The sequence below is a fragment of the Manacus vitellinus genome, unplaced genomic scaffold, assembly GCF_001715985.3.
Source record: "Manacus vitellinus isolate BGI_N305 unplaced genomic scaffold, ASM171598v3 scaffold_12_pilon, whole genome shotgun sequence".
In the NCBI taxonomy this organism is placed as follows: domain Eukaryota; kingdom Metazoa; phylum Chordata; class Aves; order Passeriformes; family Pipridae; genus Manacus; species Manacus vitellinus.
This window is the reverse complement of record NW_021938949.1, coordinates 14261483-14277603: the sequence shown is the minus strand read 5'-3', so window position 1 is coordinate 14277603 and position 16121 is coordinate 14261483. Positions and strand designations below refer to the sequence as shown.

Below are 16121 nucleotides of genomic sequence, written 5' to 3'. Positions count from 1 at the left end.
GGGGATGCCCCCCCCGCCCCGCTGCCCCGGCAGCCCTCCCCGCAGAGCCTCCTGCCCCGGCTTACTCATAAGCAGGGCCTGTTAATGTCTCTTATTCACCCTGATAAAATCTAACCCGAGACTGCTTCCTGAATCTTGCAAGTTTTCCCTGGGCCACTTTAGCTGACGGTAGCTGAATCTTTTCTGTTGCCTCATGTCAGTGACTAATGAACTTAAAACCTGTTTTACTTCGAGACCCTTGAAAAAGGTTGTTTTTAATGTGTATCTGTCACTCGTGAATTCAGGAGAAGCGTGCAATGGCTTATTAAGCAGTACTTAAATTCCCTGCATTTTGTGTATTTCATGGTGCATTAGATGTTGGGATGTCAGTAGAAAGCCTGTACTTTTATGGTGAAGCATAAGTTGGGTTTATTCTGCATAGATGTTATGTGACGGGAAAGTTTTATCTTCTTGTGGCAGTGAGGCTTCTTAAGTAAGCCTCCCAGTTTATTTTAAGCACTAGAATGTCATTATGACTGTGTCCAGGGTGGCTCTAAGAAAGCAGTGTTAGCCAGAACTTTGATATGAGTGTGGTCTGCATGTGGCTGTGCTTTTTGTGCTGTTTTACTTTGTGTTTCTGAACTCTGCAGTTCCTTGGGTTGTCACAGGAATTCTTGTCTGCAGGAAGGATCATTCAGTGGTTTTTAGTTTGTTTAAAAGATTGTACCAAAATGATGTATGTCAGTGAAGGCTGAAGTTGGCACAGTGTGATTCCTATTGTTACTGCCTTCCATTCCAAGAAAGAAAAATGCTTTAAAGTTCCAAATGGTTATTTTTCTGGCTTGTAGTTTGATTTTGTGAGTCGTGTTTTTTTTTCTTGATCTGTACAGCGTTATCTGTGCTTCTACCTGGGTGTTCCTTCATTTGCTTCCAGTTTTCCCATTTTAGATTTGCTTTAAGCAGTTGAACTTAACGTGCTGTGCTTGTGATGGGTGATCAGGTTTCTGAGGGTTGTGGGACAGAGCAAGGAGGAAATCTAGGTGCATAACCCTCACTGCCAGGGACTTGACTCCTGCAGAAAGTGCTTCTGAGTGCTCTGTGTGTGTGTGTGTGAACTCCTGTAGAGGGGCAGCACCTCTCAGAGCAGGGGAGGTGCTGCCCGAGGGAGTGGGTCACTAGAACATGGTCAGGGACACCAGTCATTTGAGAATGGTGCTGGAATAGCAGCAGGTAGTGTTAATAAATTGGAATAATTACAGTCTGTCTTTACAAATAGCTTGCTCTCCCTTACAGCATTTTTCCTGTGAAGACTTGGGCTGTTTATTTCTGGTTTAAAACATTTGATTACTTGTGCTCTAGGCAAAATGAACCCTGGGGTTTTTGGCAATGATGTGATTAACTGAAGGATACATATATGTATGTGGTGATCAGGGAAACTAGAATTTAAGTAGGAAGCTGTCTTTAGTGAGGGGTAATGTAATGCTTCGAAAAGCAGCACCTGAAACAGATCTTTAGGTGCTGAAGTACCTCAGTTCCTCAGAGCTGCCATATTTCAATTTTCAGTTAACTTGCAAGTGGGTAGAAATTTGGTGAGATCATGGTAGAACCAGCTAAACACTGGCATACCGGGCAAGTCTCTTAATGTGAATTTGCTTTCCTTAGTGAAGGACTTAAAAAAAAAATCTCCTATTTTTCACATTCTCAGTAATGTTTGTATTTTGGAGGACTCTGTCAAACACTGGAGAAATGTTTGGGGTGGTGAACTGAACACCACAAATGGCCTCTTGCCTTGTCAGCTGGTTTCTGATCCGATAAATGTTCAGATTTTTGAGGCATCATCTTTTTATCAAGAGCAACCCGAGGAATTGTGCATAATGAGAATGCCTTGATGTCTTGAGTGTCAGCATTTTTTTCTGAGAATAATTTAGAAGTTTAATATCAGACCACACTGATGGTCTTAGGTCATGAATTTCTGATTGGCTCTAGTGACAGAGGTCACATTAAAGACACTTGACTGTCTTCCAGATTGCACTGAAGAAGTGAAGGCATGGCTTGTAATGTAGAATTTAGCACTTAAGGCCACAGTGGAAGTTTTAGGTATATATTACAGTAAGACTTCTGAGCCTACAATTTATTTTTATTTTAAAAACTGTTTTCTAAATGTTAGTTTTGACATAGTAGTTTCAGAACATACGCAACTAGACGCTTTGCCAGCTAACTTTGTAAACAAAGTAGTTGTAGCTTTTACCATAAAAATCTAATCTCTCCCAGGGTAATGATGCTTGAAATTTCTCTAGGCTGCATCAGCAGTCACTGTGTTTGACCTCATACCTAGTTCACAGTTAGCACTTTGTAAAGCATTCTTATACACAAAGAAAGCAGGTTATTGACGTAAAGTCGGGCTCCTGGCCCCAGAAGGACTCTCCTGGTATTTCAGGAAGTGATTAGAGGAATATTATCCGCATCTAAATTGGCTCCAAAGTGTTTGGGTAGCTTTTACTGCAAGTGTATTGGAGTCTAAGCTGCTGTGGAGTATAAAATGGCAGGAGGAATAATCTGTCATGTTGCCATTGCTTTCTCAGGAATTAGCATTTGGAAATATAGCCTTCAGATTACAAAGCAGTATAGGCAAAATGTTCTTAGAGTGCAAAGGAAGTAACATGTTAAGGGTACTTTATGTGTACCTGTACAGCTTATATTCCAGAAGCCTCACAATTTAACTCTGCTCAGTTTGAGATGTTTTTCTGTTTTGGTAGGTTGTGTTAGGTTTGAAGTGCTGCTCTTTGACAGTGTAGATTTCAGTGCTGTCTTTTATGGACCATGCAGGGGTGCCTTTAGAATACAACCCTAGAAATAGCATTTAACAGTGATTCTCTTTGGGTTTTTGAGTGTGAGAAAGCTTGATTAGATGTGTATGTCACTATTTGCCTGTAAACCAATATCTTGGGACAGCTGTTTTTAAGGAAACACCTTAATGTTCTGGGAAAATGGCTCTTATGTTGGACTTCATTAGTAAAGCAAGAGTTTAAAAAGCTGTTTTAATCAGCTGTGCCATATTTTAAAAAATTCTGTGGAAATCAAGTAAACAAAGTTGTAGTGGATATGTTGATGCCTTTTAATGGAGCAAGAGCACCATAACAGTAATTTTCATGAAACTGAAATAGCTGTTGGCAAAGCTTGATAACAAACCTATGACAAACAAAATGAGCGTAATTGTGTAGCAAACAGGATTTGTCCCACCTGTTACTGTGGTCTGAAACTTACTCAAACTAGTAGCCAGAAATACACTTCCTGAAGTTTGAAATCAACTTAATACATGACATTTAAGTCTTTTAGAGGCACAGTTATAGCTGATGTGCACAGGTGACTAAATCAACAGAGAATGAAATTGCATTTTGTAGTAGGAATTACTGCAAATAATTGCAAATAATTACTGCAAATAGTGTGTTGAAAGCTTTTTGTATATCAGAATTGCAATGGGATCTTAAATGGGGAAGGAAACTTTCTCAGCCTTCCTTTGTAAATGGTTTGCCTGACTGAAAGACATTGGGGACACTTGTGTTCTAACTGGTTTCAAAACTATGGGCTATGAATTGCCTCTGCAACTGAAGGTCAGCTGAAACTAGAAGACCTCTGAAGAAGTCTTGAGTTTTCTGACAATTCCTCCCCTATCAGAACGAAGAAAAGCAGTTATTCCTTGTTTTATATGGAGGTTTCCTGTCTGTACTGATGCACTTCAGGAGCATCTAAGTCTGTTTGTTGGTTTAAGTACCTTCCTCAGACTGACAAGCTGTGTGTTTTTAATGTTAATAAACAGTGCTGCAGTGTTGACCCGAAATGTAGTAAATGCTGTTAAAGTGGTGCTGGAGTTGCTGTTGCCTTTGTGACTCCTCATGTTCTGTTAAGGTTTAATGTGACTCCTGTGCCAGTTGATTTACAACCCGGCACTGCCCCATGGGGGACCTGTCGAATGTGTCCCTACTCCTCCTCTCCAGTGGCTGACAGGAAGCCTGTGCCATGCTGTGTATTGCTGTCTGTAACACACTGAGAGACCTTTTCTCTGTCTTCTTGCAGAAAGTGTGGATGCCCACCAGCGAAGCTTTGATTTAGGAATTCAGATTGGCTATCAGCGGCGGAACAAGGATGTGTTAGCTTGGGTTAAAAAACGCAGAAGAACTATTCGAAGAGAAGACTTGATCAGCTTCCTATGTGGAAAAGTTCCTCCTCCAAGAAATTCTAGAGCTCCCCCAAGACTGACTGTAGTATCCCCTAACCGAGCTACTTCAACAGAAACTAGCTCATCTGTAGAGACTGATTTGCAACCCTTCCGTGAAGCCATAGCTCTGCATGGTAACAGTCATTTTTTCAATACTCCTTGGTTAAATTTGGGGGGGGGCTCTTAAAGCATGTCTGGCTCTTGGCATATCATAACGTGTCATGTACCTGGTGTTCCAGCTGAAGGTATCTCCTTCATTCTCTGTGGGAGTTTTTAGGCATAGCCAAATATTTGGAATGAGGAAAAAGCATTGAATAAAAATGAAGTTTGGATCTGTAATATTCCACAGCTGTGAACTCACCAGTTGAAGTATCAACTCTCGGTAGTGTTTTTGAAGCATGGAGAGACTTGACATTCATACCAATGCTAAAGTAAACAGAATTCTTGGAAAAGGGTAATACTGTGGTAGTAACGAGTTACATATTAAGATTTGACTACTAGCAAACTTTGGGGGGCTTAGGGAGGGAGTTTGATGTGTGAGGCTTCTGCCTCTAGCTCACTCTAGTACCTTTGTTATGCCCTGGATAATAAGGTTCAGCATTCTACTTAAAGTGCCCTGGAAAGGGTATTTCACTTGCACATGGTTGCAATAAGTGAGTCCTGTTCAGAACGTTGTTCTAGCTCACTTTCAGATTTAAGTGTCTTCCAGTGTCAAACGGAATTTCCTTCCTTGCCATCACTAACAAGGTTGGTGGTGTATCTCTTGTCTTTCCAGATATGAATATTCAGTAGCTTATTCTGAACTGGACTGTTACTTAGCAAGTGATAGACAAATGTGTTTTAAATTGCTCGAGCTGAAATGAGGCAGTTCACCTGTGGGTTTTATGCCTTTTAAAGTTCAAAAGGGTAGCAGATATCTTTAGGTACAGATCATATCAAGCTATCTAGACCATAGATAGACCATATCAAGCTATCTAGAAGTGCAACCTAATGAAATTTTTACTGTGTCCATATTCTCAGTGGGGGTTAGAATTAATAAGTTAATTAGAGTGGATTCCTGAAAGTGCAGTCTTTGCTTCTGCTATGCTGTGGTGGTTTTTCAAGATACATAAGCCAGACACTGTTAGTGTCTAGTTGGCAGCCTAATCCTGGTATTTTTGGCTGCTCTGTTGCCATTTAAATCAAGCATGCTTCCACCCAGTCATGTCAGTTTTGGTGGTTTTCCTTTGCATACTGGAAGCTGGCTAGAGAACTCTCTGCACCACTGTTGCCCGTTCAGCAGGTAAAGTTGTTTTCATGAGAACAACTGCAGAAGCTGGCTCTCACTGTGGTAAGCAACCTCTTTAAAAAAAAAGTTTTCTGAACTAGTTGAATCAGGTGTGCAGTTGGATCTAACTGCAAAGGCTCACTCTTAGTTGAGAATAAGCTTAGCAAGACTCACTTCAGCACAGTGGGGGCTCAAGCAGAGTAAACTCAGAGGCATTTTCATTGGTAACATGGCTCTCTTTGTGTCCATGTACTGTTTCCTAGCATCTGCTTTGTACAGAAGTGATTTATGGAAGTCACTTCTCTCTGTAGCATGGGAATCTGAGCCATGATGTATAAAGTCATCCATATTTCATAACCTGATACAGGGTCATGAGGAAGTTGTGTGCTCTGTACTGGCACTGCAGGGACTAGAAATGCTCTCTTCCCCTTCATCAGCTGGTTGACAAGATTACATGTCAGTCTCCTTCTGGATTAGGTTCTCCTGATATCAGTTACAATCTGGTCCTTGACACAAATGCTTTTGTGCTAATCCTTTAGTGACTAGGCTTGTGTTTGGCCTCATAACTGTTTTTAGGTTATTGCCTACAATGTCTGCATTCCTCCAGCTTCTCCCCCTCTTTTCTTTAACATTAAGGAAGTTGTGATTACACCATCTCCCAAACTCATTTCCCATTTATTGTAGGGCTTCTCAAAACTGTGTTTTGATTTTGAATCCTGTGAGAGATCTTCAGCTGTGTGTAGGGCTATGCTTATCTTCCTATTTGCTGTTCAAAAGTGCTTCTGGGTATTGTGAGGGAACATGAGAACCTGATGATGGTGAGTAGCAGTCCAGGCAAGTGTTCAGGACTAAGGTTTTGACAGGAGTTTTTGATTGGCATGTGAAAGAGTGAGGCTTTGTTTTGTGCTGGTAGGCTTCCTGGTGGGAATGGAGTATTTCTTCATTGGTGATGTGAATGGGCTGAATTAGATTTGAGGAATAATAATAAAACTTTGCTGCTCTCAGCCCTCTTTTAGTGAAGCAGGGGTAGATATGAATGATCTATGATCTATGCACCAAGTGGTGCACTGTGGAAGCAGAGTTGGTGTCTTGACTTCTCAGAAATAGGTACAAATATACATCTAAAGATCATGGCATTATAACTTTCTGACCATCCTCTTTGATGGGGGAAAATCCCTCTTTTTTTGATCATGTAACTCCTAAGTCCATCATAAGCACATCTGAAAACTTTGACAGAAGCTGTGGTAACAAAGTAGTTAATAATTTAATATTTCCTGGAACATCAAACCCAATTCTAGGTGTGTGCCCTAGACTAAAACTTGAGAAGAGTATCCTTTAGGTATCAGTGCATTCTTTAAACTGTATGCTGCATCTGAAATGTGTTAAAATTGGATTTTTAGCCTTGCCTCTTCTGTCTCCAACCCTGTTACCTCTGACCCATATTATAGCTCTGCAAGGTAGTTAACAACTTTGTTGACAAAAGCTAGGGATTTTGAACCCAGATTTTAATCTTGTGATACTGGTTATCACAATCACCTTGCTTACCTTGTAATCTTTGTACTACAAGGAAACTTGTTCTTCTCCACTGTTCTGCTTTCAAGCCTTTTATGGTAGCTAAAAGCAAAATTATCATGACAAAAAACTAGGAGAATGTTAAAGGGGTATAGGTTCTCACTTCTCTTTCAGCTCCAGTGCTGTTACACTGAAATCTTTAGTGTAACTCCAGGGTACTTGAGAATGAGTTTTTGGAACTAAGAAACCTCTTGAGAGAGTAAACTCTGGTAAACAAAATCTTTGCCCTTAATATCAGCTTTCCATTATTAGTGCACTGATGTGCAATCTTTGAAATAAAACGTGGCTGGAAACTTGGAACTGTGAATGCTTGAAAAGAAGTTAAAAGCCTTTAAGAAAAGCTGAGTAGTTAGTTCAAGGTGATACATGTTTTACTCTGAAGTGCCAAGTAACTTCAAGAACTACACATCTGATGCTTGGTGTTTTAAGATGTGGCAGTAGAAGATAAATACCTCAAATATAGAGTTGGGTTTTTAACTTCAGCAGTCCCTGAACTGCCACTGCAGTCAGTGAAGGTATGGATGTACCTTCACCTGCTCCCTGGATGTGTATTGACATACCCAGTTCTATAAGAGATGGGTTTCAAAGGACAGAATTACTTCAATCTGAGCTAACAGTCATAAGACTCCCAAAAGCTGCCTTTGTGCCTGGCTGTAACATACCCAATCTTGTGGTACTGGTGGCTGTGCAGGCTCATCTTTGAAGTGATGCTTTGGTCCCGTAACGTGGGATGTGCTCCACGTTCACAGCCCATTCTCTCACCATGATGTGAGAAAATGTTATGATGTGAGGAGGGGGAAGAAGCAAGCTTGGAAAGGCAGTGCTGAACTGCATTAGACTTAAACAAAATTTGAGTGAATTAGGGAAAAAATTAGGGTGACGGTTCAGCGAGGGAGTGTTAGTTCTCTTTCTCCTCAGCTTTAATGTTGATGTATATCATCCATGTGATTCACTCTCTTTATGTAGGGGGAACACTTGCATGTAGAAGTGTGTGGCTTGGCCCCTTAAAAGCCTGATTTTTACACCAGGCCTTCGTATTTGCTTCTCAGAATACTAAACTGTAGTTTAAAACATGAGCGCTTAGCAGAATATAGAAGCAGCAGTTGGTAGAAGAGGGGATGGGAGAGCAGAGTTCAGATTGGTTTGACATAGTGTAATTTAAAGGTTGTGTGTATATATAGCTGTGATGGAATTGTGCATTGGTATGTGCTGCTAAAACTTGCTCTTTGAGCAGTACTGTGAAAGGGTGGGTATGACATAGGGGAGTGACAAGGATCTCTCTGCATGCCATTTTGTATTTATCTGGGGTTATTAACTAATTCCTGCATTAGTCACACGTATCTAAGCGTGAATGTTCCTTTTGATACTTCCTGATTAAAACTTGTGGAAAACAATACTATTACTATACTGAGCAGTGGTTACCCAGTATATTATGCTGTGGTAGTGACCTGAATAACTCACTCATTATGGACATGGTTATGGTGCAGATGAAACAGCATTTTCAGGTTGTAAGGCCAGTGTTGATAAACTTGCTAATTTTGAGTTGACAGTTTTAAGTATTTCATACTCCATGAAATATACTTTTAGCCAAGCATTCTAATCACTTGATAGCTTTGGAGAGTACTTAGTTATAAATTAGCTAGTATTGGTCACAATTCTTTCTATACTGCAGCTCTTTTCACTAGAACTATAATAAATGCCTTTAGAATATAGCTGCAGGTATGAGTATTTTGTAAAATTAATTGGCTATGAAATGTCATATGTTGATGACTGAAAGTTATGACAGGAATGAGAATGTAATAAGTACTGCAAAACATTTCAGATATGCCCTCCACTTCAGTCCTTTCAAATTTAAAAATGGGGTAAGAACCATGTGTGCTTTCTTAAAGGCCTCTAGTAATAAGGGAGATGTCCCTGGTAGAAAGGAGTGGGAGACTTCAGAGGTGGTCATGAGATTGGGAAAGAAGTAAAGACACTTCAGCAGCTGTTTGGATCTCCATCCTTTAGTGTAGACAAAATTGATGTGCCTGTGACTGGGTCTTGTTAATCACAGAAATTTGGGTTGTGAAATGGTGTTTGCTGACAGTCATGTCATCTTACTACTCCTTAGTGTCAGTTACTGTTTGCTTTACTGCTTTAAATGGTGAAATGCTTTGGGAAGAGCTCCGAGTCCACTGAAAGCTTAAACTCAGAATAATTCACAGTAAATGGGTTCTCTGAGACTTTCTCTGCGTTGCAACAACTTGCCAAGAAAAAAAAGCAACTGTGGACAGATGTCTTCTCTGTTGACAAAAAGTAGATCTTCTGAGCATTGCAGATTGTCTTCAGAGATGTTGCTTCCTTGAAATGGCATCTTGATATTTGAGTGCATGCTTTGACTCTTCCATACTGGCTCGATTACCCAATCCTAAACTGTGGTCTAAATGTTTCATTTGGCAGTTCTGCTGTCCTGGTTGGTGTGTAGTGCTGTGTCATATGTTAACTGCCAGTAACTGATACCAGCTTGTCACCCAGTCTGTTACATACTCAGTAATTACTCTTACTGGTACTAAATACCTGTATGAGATGCAACATTAAACTGCACCTCGAAGTCCATGCTGTGATGCAATATCCTTGTATTCCTATCTTTGTAGAAATTAATTCAAAACTACTCTCCTGCCTTTGACACTAAGTTTGATTGAAGATTTTAACTTCTAATTATCTCCTGAAGGTTGTTTGTGTATTTAAATGTACAGTGATTCATTATTACTTAAATATTAGGATGTTAATGACTGCTTTGGGCATTGCTTGTGAACCTTGGCAGTCTGATTTTGAATATGCTTCAGCATATTAAAGGTGCATCTTTTAACTGACTTTTGTATCTCCTATTTTAAAGAATGCTTGTTACTTGAAAAGGCTTCACTTAAAAACATAGTTTTTGAGTGATACCAAAAATGTCTTTCCACATCACAGGTCACTTTTGGGGTTTATTTGGAATAACTTTTCTCTTACTTGGGCACTAAACGTAATGAAAAGGTGTCATGATAAAACTGATTTAGTATGTTGGCCATTTGGTTATGGGTTGTATGATATAAACTACTGAAAGTGATGTAAATAGTTTTCTCTAAGTGGAAGTAACAACAGTGAACTTTCATGTTCAAATCAGTTTTGTTTGGACTAGTGATGTGGGGCGAATCTCTGCAATCAGTTTGGATTTGAAATAATGTCACCTTCTGTGCACTGTCAGATTTTTTTCCAGTTTAAATGTACAGGATGAATAAATGTTTTTTCTAATGTATGTCATGACAGTTGAAATTAAACTACTGTTTTCTTTGAATTGTGAAGTGATTTGTTACCTGCCCAAATTAATGTACCTTGGTAGTTTATCCAAGTTATGGTATCTGAATTGGCTTTTTGCTCATACATCCATGGCATCAAGTAGCTGCTTTACTTTCTTTGGTGGATGTATAGAAACTTTTCATAATTGTTTTCAATTTGAGCTTGACCTTAATCCAGAGAGTACTGTCACAAAGATTGTTTCTGAATTACCTTTTCACGAAAACAGCTTCTGCTGTTTAAATACCTTCTGCCATTGTGAATGAAAGATGATTTTGATATTAATAAAATCTGCAGGGTGCATGTCAGAGTTCAGGCCGTGCTTCTGAGCTGTGTTTGAACACCAAGCAGAGCTGTAAGCAAAAGCTCTAAGAAATCAGCAGTGATTAGTGGCTGTTCCTGCTGGTTGCATAATGCCTGACCTGTGTAAAAGTATTCCCTGTGCTGTTACAAGTTCTAAGCTTTAAATGTCCATTTAATAGACATTTCAGTAGAGTGACATTGGTTGGTCTGTTCCATCCTGACTTGTGTATCAACCTGCCATTGCTGCAGATGGTTCTAGAGTTTAGCTTTTAATTGAGGTTTCTGGGGACTGATCTAGTAGCAGATATAGATCTGCTGTTCTTTATCTTCCTGCATGACTCTTGCTTTGGTAGTTTTATTTCTAGGCCCGGTAGGTGTTTTTGTACTTTCCTAATAATACTCAGATTTGAAGGAGTTATGATAGCAAAGATGTTTGTCTTATCTCTGAGCTCCTGTTTATCTACAAATACAGCCTGAATTCCAAATTGACAAGAGTAGTTAGGCTTGCATGTACCAACCTTTAGTAAACTTATGTTTTGTAATGTCCCACTTTTGCAAAAAGTATAATAGTAACATCACTGAAGATGAAGTTTAAATTAGTATGAAGTTCATGGTATTCCTTTTATGGCTTTGTTTCTCCAAGCAATGAACTTCAGTTTTAATTAAACACTAATAATGTGAACACAAACCGAAGTACTTGCAGGGTACCCATGACAGTGTTTTGGATCAGATCTGTCATAGCAAATTTTTTTGAGAACTGCAGTGTTTGAGGGAGTGAAAGGGAGCAGGGTGGTGGTGTTGAAACAAGACCAAGCCAATTCAGCCTGGAAATTCCTTGGTAAGACTGTGTAACTCTTGGTCTGGTGTGAAGCCTTTGTATTGAAATAGTCTGCTCTTGAGTATGTACATGCTTTGAATAGCATGTCATGCTTATGGAGCTGGTGTTTGCCAGAGTGTGCTGCTACACCCTGGTGTGTAAGCTCACTTCTAATGTCATAAAAAGCAGTTCTGCCAGTCCCTAGATTCTTATATGGACTTAAAGCTGAGAAGGCCTGGTCTGGACTTGAAATAAAAACGTGGTACAAACAGTAGGATGAAGTGCCTTTAAGTAGAAGTCGGATAAGTGTCATCCTTTCTGCCACAGGTGGGAAATGCTCTTTCTTTGCTGTGTGACTTTAATGGTGTTTCTCTCTTTCCCCAGGTCTTAGTGGTGCAATGGCTAGTATAAGTGTTCGCTCAAGTACCCCAGGCTCGCCTACTCACGTGAGCAGTGGCTCCAATGCTAGTCGAAGGAGAAATGGACTCCATGATGTTGATTTGAACACTTTCATATCAGAAGAAATGGCACTCCACTTGGACAATGGTGGAACTAGAAAGCGTACCTCAGCCCAGTGTGGCGATGTCATTACAGACTCACCAACTCATAAACGCAACAGAATGATCTAAACTGCAAAAATTTCAAACCCACCATGCTGCTTGAAAGCCACTTGATCCTCAGAGTACTATTGAAAAGGAAACATGAGGCCATCTTTCCATATTCACTGTTTAAGACGAATTCAATAAATGCCATAAAGGAAATTTTAGATATTACATTAGATGCCTCTTGTAACTGCGGCTTTCTTAAACTATATTCTTAGCAGAGGACATCAGATATTGTGTAGTAGTTAGCAAGATCATCATAGGCGAACATGTATCTGTTCCAAGGCTAAAAAGTGACCTTACTTGTATTATTAAAGGGAAAGGAAATTTCAGATGTTTATTTGGCTATAGAATGCTTTTTTTTGTCCTTTATTTCCTGCTTTGAGTATTTGCTTAAACAGTATTGCCAGTTTGACTGAAATTGTCTACAACATGACTTGGCATCTTTGTCAAAACTGCAGGCTTCCATTTTTGCAGCACTGTACCATGCACCTAGTTTCTGTATAGTAACAGTGTGCAAGTTATAAATATTGGACTGTACCCTTTTTAGTTTTAAAAGCAGTTGATAATTCTGGTGATTGTGTGATAATGTAAAGAGGTGCTATGATGGTCATGCGATTAATACTTAATATTGAATCAATACAAGGATCTTTATTGGATTCACTTTGTGTGTTCTAGTGCTCTGAAGTAGCAATATTAAACTTTTCCCCGATTAACTTCATAGGCTTTTAAATCAGTTTGAGAAAATATATGTACTTATTGGTATTATCCTCGTGGTAATCATACACAGTGCAGACTGCACCAGTGCTGACCTAAATTTAGAGAAAAATGTCCTGTAATTGGAAAATAGGCTTTTCTGTTCAGTATTAGTGAAGGGTAGGTTTTTGTGTACACCCATATCCTATTTTACATTTCTTGTGAAGTAATTGCCCATTGCTGGGGAGGGGTGGGAGGAGAGGGAATGTGGGGAATAGTTGGAAAAGGGGTGTGTTCTAACAAGTAAGACTTCTGGTCACATATGGAAACTTGGACTAACTTAGACAAGATTCTGTGCAATGCCATCCTCTTCGGGAGGGAGTGACATGCAGGTTCTGTGAAGTGCTAAGAAAATAATTTAAAACTGGAAGTTGATTATAAAACTCTGGATAAACATGCCGTAAGGGTGAACTGAAAAGGATAAATGGCTTTCTCTTTGTGTTTAGCTTACATTCATAGGATTGAACTCTGGCTGCCGTAACTTGAGCGTAATCTAAAACTGAACTAGAGATCAAGACTGATCTGCTGCAAATCCGTTTCTGAGTGGGGAAGGATATATGTCAGTCTCTATATGGAGTGTCCTGACTGGTTCTGTATGTAGATGCAGGAAGCTCTGGCCTTCAGGGCCTCAGCCTCTGCCTAGGAAAAGGATAACACAGGGAGAATGAGAAAATGAAGAGCTCCAAACCTGCACGTTGGGAAGGGGTATTTAGTGAGGTGGTATGCATGCTTTAACTGGAAGCATAGGCTGATTCTTGGATTAAATGTAGCTATGCTGGATTCATAATACTAAAAATTGTGGTTTCCAGCCAAGTTAAGGCACCTTGGGCTCCATGTTAATACACAGCTCTTCAAGATTTTTGCTTATGTGCTTGTAGAGTCAGATCTCTTGCATTATCTTCCCTGTGTGAAGCAGACTTCACTGTAGGTTTGCCCCTTTTTGCCCTGGTATCCTCTCAGCAGTGTCTGTAGTCAAGGCAAGACAGCAATGTTGTGTGAGATACTCTGAATTCAAGGTGCTCCACTAAGAGCATGATTTCCTTGCCTTGTGGTGCTTCCATCACATTTCTTTACATCAGAGTCCTTAAAGATGTCAGCAGTTGCACAATACTGTAGTGAGAGGCTCTGTAGTTTATGGACAACTGTAAGAACTGTCCAAAAGGGTAAGAACTGCTCAAACCCCCACCTGTGTTACGTAGCTGAATGTGCACATCACTCAAAGACTCAGTATACATTAATTTCAGTTACTGCTATAACTACAATTCATAAGATTTAGTTTATGTAAGATATTAATACTGCATAAAGCTAGTTTTCATTTGGAGACTGCATTTTCAACAAAGATTTTGGAGATGGTATCTGAATATATCTGTTAGTATTTATTAGACTGTTGGCAGAGGGATTTTTTTCTGTTCTAAAGGAAAGTCTGGAGTCCTGAACAGAAAGGACACCTGTGAGAGCCATTCTTCAGCTCTTCTGTTTATTTGTTAACTGGCTTGTACAAGTAAGATGCTTTATGCTCTGCAACTTCTAACACACTTTACTATTACGTGTGGTAAAGGTGACACCGTGTTGGTATCAGTTCTGCATATTGAACTGTAGCAGTGCTGCTGGTCTAAGCCCAAAGACACAGAGCCTGGTCAAATTACTTCTCCCCTTCCTTGCAGTGAAACAAACCTTGTTAATGCATTCAAGCATTAATTCAGTCTAGTACCATCTAAAACTAAATTTGTCTGGCTTTTTATTTAATTTGTGCCATTTTTCTTTGAAAGAAAGCAGGCTTAGATATTGAACTGGTTGCGTTAAATTTTTTTTTTTTTTTTGCTTGTACCTTAAATATTTGGCGACTTTTTGATTGTTTTTCATTTAGTCCCAACTAAATGTTGTTTGTTCTTTGACCTCTGCCAGATTGATCGAAAATGCATGTATTCACCTGGTAAACACAAGGAAAACAGGTTGTCTCTTTAAAAAAAAAATAAATAAAAAAAAATCCAGTACCTGTTGCTTTGAAGACTTTATTTCTTGTGCCAGTGTAGAAAATTGATGTTCTGGAAATAGCTCTCAGCTATTATCCGAGCTGTAGCTCCTGGAGCCAGAAGCAAGTTGATTTTCAGTAAGAAACACTGACTTGAGAACTGTTTAGTTTGGTAAAAATGGTGCTTACTTTTGCTTTCTCCTATGAATCGTAGAGTTGACCGGTCTCTTCTCCATGTACATCCAATCTAACATGAATGTGCGGCAGTTACATAAAGTACATCCTGCACTGAAGCTACTGAGCTTGGCTTGCTTATTAATGAAGTAAGTTTTAAATGTTAAATTTAAATCTATATTACAATAAAGTAATGCAAAAATGATTTTGGCTGAAATTGAAGTCCTGCAGTTAAACTTACTTTCAAATGTGGTTTTACCCAGCTGGAGTAATAGAAACTCTAAGTCATAATAAACCTAATAAAAAAAAAATACAACTGATCAGGCTGCTTTGTAGTTCTTTTAAGTTTCTGAATAACAGTCCATCAGTGACCCTGGAGAAGATGTGGTTAGTGTGAGCTGACAGGCTTCCTTGGTTCTGCAGAGCAGGACTTCCCTTGAGGAATGCAGTTTGGTGGCTGTTCAGCTGAGCTTACACACAGGTTTTTTTTCCTTTGTCTCTTACTGACTGATGCAGATACAAAGAACTGGGGTGTGCTGTTACATTTGTACAAGATGTTCTGCAATTTAACATAACTAATACTTAGAAAAAGCACCTTAAAGAGATTTAAGTGGCATAGTTTTAGGAAGTTAAGTGGTATTGACTTCAATGGTAGAGCTTTCCAGTCTCTTGCGAAAGACTCTTTGGACTTAAGTGAAATCAGGTGCTTTAATTAATTAGCAGCATTTCCTGCTTTATGTGGGTGTCCCTAAACCTGCAAACTATTTCCCACTTGCTGTATCAGCAGGTTTTAGAACTTGATTATGAAGGAAAGCTTTATTTCACAGGGGCTTTTAAGTTAAAAATGTGTCCTTTTAATTACTGTTAACATTTTTTCACTTACTTAGCCAGTGAAATGTTCCAGCAGGGATTTGAAAAGATGCTTAAATGGCTTCTGGAAAACAGCATCTTTCAACTGTTAGCCTAGAGCTAAGCAATATTTTGGCAGAAATGAGGAATGCACGCCTGACTTGTTCTGTGGAGTTCTCTGCACCAGGTGGGGCCGGTGTGGTTGTTTGGGGGAGCCCTGTGGGCTGCTCATTCCAGAGCCTCTGGTTATGCAAGGTCAGGAGGCAGGCCCTGGCACTCAGCAGTAGCTGTGCCTGTCT

General features: G+C 39.6%; 1 protein-coding gene across 1 annotated transcript in view; it reads left to right on the top strand.

Moving 5' to 3' along the window:
• The window catches only part of CUNH16orf72 (chromosome unknown C16orf72 homolog), a 30608-nt gene extending 15317 nt beyond the window's left edge, over nucleotides 1-15291 (top strand). The window contains exons 2-3 of the mRNA XM_029957851.1: nucleotides 4054-4329; nucleotides 11854-15291. Coding sequence (XP_029813711.1) covers nucleotides 4054-4329; nucleotides 11854-12098 — 521 coding nt within the window. The 3' untranslated portion in view covers nucleotides 12099-15291. The remainder of the gene's footprint in view (nucleotides 1-4053; nucleotides 4330-11853) is intronic.
• The last annotated feature ends 830 nt before the right edge of the window (nucleotides 15292-16121 follow it).